Source organism: Morus notabilis, unplaced genomic scaffold, assembly GCF_000414095.1.
Source record: "Morus notabilis unplaced genomic scaffold, ASM41409v2 Scaffold1417, whole genome shotgun sequence".
Taxonomy (NCBI): Eukaryota; Viridiplantae; Streptophyta; class Magnoliopsida; order Rosales; family Moraceae; genus Morus; species Morus notabilis.
Genome location: NW_010357510.1, coordinates 15,001 through 20,146, shown reverse-complemented (window position 1 = coordinate 20,146; position 5,146 = coordinate 15,001). Strand labels below are relative to the sequence as shown.

The 5,146-nt window shown below is 37.3% G+C and overlaps 2 protein-coding genes across 2 annotated transcripts in view; both read right to left on the bottom strand.

The window, feature by feature from the left end:
• Positions 1-1,234: 1,234 nt before the first annotated feature.
• LOC21384460 (NAD(P)H-quinone oxidoreductase chain 4, chloroplastic) lies at positions 1,235-2,937 on the bottom strand. Its single transcript, XM_010090117.2, is given in 2 exon segments — positions 1,235-2,668; positions 2,773-2,937. Coding segments are annotated over 2 exon segments (1,599 nt in total).
• A 2,178-nt stretch (positions 2,938-5,115) lies between these two features.
• The window catches only part of LOC112093245 (uncharacterized mitochondrial protein AtMg00370), a 518-nt gene continuing 487 nt past the window's right edge, over positions 5,116-5,146 (bottom strand). Inside the window, 1 exon segment of the mRNA XM_024171311.1 lies at positions 5,116-5,146. This exon segment is cut by the window's right edge and continues 487 nt beyond it. Coding sequence (XP_024027079.1) covers positions 5,116-5,146 — 31 coding nt within the window.

The window sequence follows — 5,146 nt, the reverse complement described above, 5'->3', positions numbered from 1 at the left end:
GAGTACTTGGGTTCTCCCAATAACTAAAAAGTGTATCATGCCTGAAGCTCGACGAGAAGGATGGAATTAACCCGTGCTCGAAACCAGTGGTTTCTTGGTCGCGACCAGATAAAGCTAAAGTTCCATTAAAGAGCGTTTCCACGGGGTAGAACCTCCTCAGGGAATATAAGGTTTTCATGAGGTTGATCTTGAGCCGCCATCCAAGCACGAATACCCTCATTTAAGAGAATATTTTTGGTGTAGAAAGTCTCAAATTCAGGATCTTCTGCGGCACAGATTTCCTGAGAAACGAAGTCAAAGCACGTAGATTCAAAGCCAGACCGACTACTCCAAGAACCCTCATCCATAAACTAGTTACTGGTACAAATAACATAAAGAAATGTAACCAACGTTTATTGGAAAAAGCAACCCTAAAGATTTGGGACCAAAAGCGGTTAGCGGTGACCATTGAATAAGTTTCTTCAGCTTGAGTTGGGTTAAAAGCACGGAATGTATTTGCACCATCACCATCTTCAAATAAAGTATTTTCTACGGTAGCACCATGAATAGCACATAGCAGAGCAGCGCCCAATACCCCGGCAACTCCCATCATATGAAATGGGTTCAATGTCCAATTATGAAACCCTTGGAAAAAGAGGATGAATCGAAATATAGCTGCTACACCAAAACTAGGCGCAAAGAACCAACCAGACTGACCTAACGGATAAATCAGGAATACAGAAACAAAAACAGCAATTGGAGCGGAGAATGCGATTGCATTATAAGGTCGCAATTGAACAGATCGAGCAAGTTCAAATTGACGTAACATGAAACCTATTAGTCCGAAAGCGCCGTGGAGAGCAACAAAAGTCCACAGACCACCTAATTGACACCAACGAGTAAAATCGCCTTGTGCTTCAGGACCCCATAGTAACAACAAAGAGTGTGCTAAACTATTAGCAGGAGTAGAAACTGCGATAGTTAAGAAGTTGCATCCTTCCAAATAGGAACTTGCTAATCCATGAGTATACCATGAAGTTACAAAGATTGTACCTGTGAACCAACCTCCTAAAGCGAAATAAGCACAAGGAAAGAGCAATAGACCGGACCAACCTACAAAAATGAAACGGTCCCTACGTAACCAGTCATCCATAATATCAAATAAATCATTTTCGTCTTTGGTAAATTTACCAAGGGCTATAGTCATAGTGATCCTCATATATTAAATACTTCAACCATTTTCGAACACCTCATATCATTTAACAAAAAATTCTCGCGGACCAGAATCGACAAAATAAGAGTTTGTAGCAGTAAAAAGCTTGTATCCATAGAACATCTGGCGTAACATAGATAATGAATAAATAGGAGTTAATATCATTCCAATTGCCATTACAAAAGTAATTAGTATTTTTGTCATTAAAAGATATTTTTGGCTAGTAAGTATTCCAAAAAATAATATTAATTCTGCAACAAAACCGCTCATGCCCGGTAATGCAAGAGAAGCCATTGATAAGATACTGAAAGTCGTAAATATTTTTGGAATTGTGATAGCCATTCCGCCCATTTCATCGAGATAAACAAGGCGTATTCTATCATAACTCGTTCCTGCCAAGAAAAAAAGCGCCGCGCCAATAAATCCATGAGAGATTATTTGTAAAATGGCTCCATTGAGTCCTGTATCGTTTATAGAACCAAGTCCTATAATTATGAAACCCATATGAGATACGGAGGAATAAGCTATTCTTTTTTTTAAATTACGTTGACCAGGAGATGTTGAAGCTGCATAGATTATTTGAATTGTGCCGACTATCATCAACCAAGGAGAAAATATAGAATGTGCGTGAGGTAATAATTCCATATTGATTCGAACCAATCCATACGCTCCCATTTTTAATAAGATTCCAGCTAGAAGCATACAAGTACTGTAATGTGCCTCTCCATGAGTGTCTGGTAACCAGGTATGTAAGGGTATAATCGGCGATTTGACAGCAAAAGCAATAAAAAATCCAATATAGAATAGCATTTCGAGTGCTACAGGATACGATTGATTAGCTGATGTTTCAAAATTTAATGTTGGTTCATTAGAACCAGATAAACAAATACCTAGAATTCCCATTAATAAAAAGGCGGAACTTCCTGCAGTGTACAAAATAAATTTTGTAGCTGAATACAAACGTTTCTTTCCTCCCCACATGGATAGAAGTAGATAAACTGGAATTAATTCTAATTCCCACATGATAAAAAAAAGTAAAAGGTTTTGAGAAGAAAATGGTCCTATTTGACCGCTATACATTGCTAACATCAGGAAATGGAATACTCGGGATTCCCGAGTAACTGACTGAGCCGCTAAAGTAGCTAAAGTAGTGATAAACCCCGTCAGCAAAATTGGTCCTATCGAAATTCCATCTATTCCCAATCTCCAGGAAAAATCCAAAAAATCGATTCATTTATAATCCTCTGCCACTTGGATTAATGGATCGTCCAATTGGAAATGATAGCCAAATGCATAGGTTGTTAGAAGGAGTTCGATTATACATATACAAAGAGTATACCACCTAATTACCTTATTTCCTCTATGAGGAAGAAATAAAATTAGGAAACCCGCAAATATTGGCAAAACTATAATTATCGTTAACCAAGGAAAATAATTCGTGGTAAAAACAAGATATACTTGGACCAGAAAAATGGACTATAAAAACCCGTGCTCAAAATATTATAAGCTATTCTTTTTATTTTTAAAAACTCCTATACACTAATATTAATATAGAAGTCTTATCCATTTGTAGATGGAACTTCTACACCAGCTAGGTCTAGAGGGAAGTTATGAGCATTACGCTCGTGCATAACTTCCATACCAAGATTAGCATGGTTAATGATATCAGTCCAAGTATTAATTACACGACCTTGACTATCAATTACAGATTGGTTGAAATTAAAACCATTTAAGTTGAAAGCCATAGTGCTAATGCCTAAAGCGGTAAACCAAATACCTACTATAGGCCAAGCAGCTAGGAAGAAGTGTAAAGAACGAGAATAGTATCTCAATTTCAATTCAAACATGGGTTTGATTCACACTCCATGTTCTGAGAAATATTTACCATCCGAAAAGAGGAAAAAACGGGGTCTTTGTCTAAAGAAATGCCTTGAGAAAGGGCAGATGTATAGAACCTTTCAACGAGATAGTGCTTTTTCAACTCTCTCAAAATGGAATATATTCCAAACATATATGCCATGGTTCCTTACTTCGACAGGATACAACTATCTAAATTTGCTATTTTTAGATACTTTTTCAGACCTATTGCCGATACTAAGTAGCAGCCAAAAATTTGTATCCATTTTTCATGATATTATGCATGGATTAGATATATCATGGCGAATTCTTCAGAAAAGATTGTGTCTTCCACAATGGAATCTGATAAGTGAGATTTCGAGTAAGTGTTTACATAATCTTCTTCTGTCCAAAGAAATGATTCATCGAAATAATGAGTCACCATTGATATCGACACATCTGAGATCGCCAAATGTTCGGGAGTTCCTCTATTCAATCCTTTTCCTTCTTCTTGTTGCTGGATATCTCGTTCGTACACATCTTCTTTTTGTTTCTCGAACCTATAGTGAGTTACAGACAGAGTTCGAAAGGGTCAAATCTTTGATGATTCCATCATACATGATTGAGTTGCGAAAACTTCTGGATAGGTATCCTACATCTGAACTGAATTCTTTCTGGTTAAAGAATCTCTTTCTAGTTGCTCGAGAACAATTAGGAGATTCTCTAGAAGAAATACGGGGTTCTGCTTCTGGCGGCAACATGCTATGGGGTGGCGGTCCCACTTATGGGGTCAACTCAATACGTTCTAAGAAGAAATATTTGAATATCAATCTCATCGATATCATCGATTTCATAAGTATCATACCAAATCCCATCAATCGAATCGCTTTTTCCAGAAATACGAGACATCTAAGTCGTAAAGAGACCTATTCATTGATAAGAAAAAGAAAAAAGGTGAACGGTGATTGGATTGATGATAAAATAGAATCCTGGGTCTCGAACAGTGATTCGGTTGATGATAAAGAAAGAGAATTCTTGGTTCAGTTCTCCACCTTAACGACAGAAAAAAGGATTGATCAAATTCTATTGAGTCTGACTCAGAGTGATCATTTATCAAAGAATGACTCTGGTTATCAAATGATTGAACAACCGGGAGCAATTTACTTACGATACTTAGTTGACATTCATAAAAAGTATCATATGAATTATGAGTTCAATACATCCTGTTTAGCAGAAAGACGGATATTCCTTGCTCATTATCAGACAATCACTTATTCACAAACCTCCTGTGGGGCTAATAGTTTTCATTTCCCATCTCATGGAAAACCTTTTTCGCTCCGCTTAGCCCTATCCCTCTCTAGGGGTATTTTAGTGATAGGTTCTATAGGAACTGGACGATCCTATTTGGTCAAATACCTAGCGACAAACTCCTATGTTCCTTTCATTACAGTATTTCTGAACAAGTTCCTGGATAACAAGCCTAAGGGTTTTCTTATTGATGATAGTGACGATATTGATGATAGTGACGATATCGACCGCGACCTTGATACGGAGCTGGAGCTTCTAACTATGATGAATGCGCTAACTATGGATATGATGCCGGAAATAGACCGGTTTTATATCACCCTTCAATTCAAATTAGCAAAAGTAATGTCTCCTTGCATAATATGGATTCCAAACATTCATGATCTGGATGTGACTGAGTCGAATTACTTATCCCTCGGTCTATTAGTGAACTATCTCTCCAGGGATTGTGAAAGATGTTCCACTAGAAATATTCTTGTTATTGCTTCGACTCATATTCCCCAAAAAGTGGATCCCGCTCTAATAGCTCCGAATAAATTAAATACATGCATTAAGATACGAAGGCTTCTTATTCCACAACAACGAAAGCACTTTTTCACTCTTTCATATACTAGGGGATTTCACTTGGAAAAGAAAATGTTCCATACTAATGGATTCGGGTCCATAACCATGGGTTCCAATGTAGGAGATCTTGTAGCACTTACCAATGAGGCCAATAAGAGGCGATTTCATATAGATAATTACTGAGATGAGTAATAATCCCCAGTAGAGACTGGTACGATTTAATTCAAATCAGATGGAATGTTGACTAAT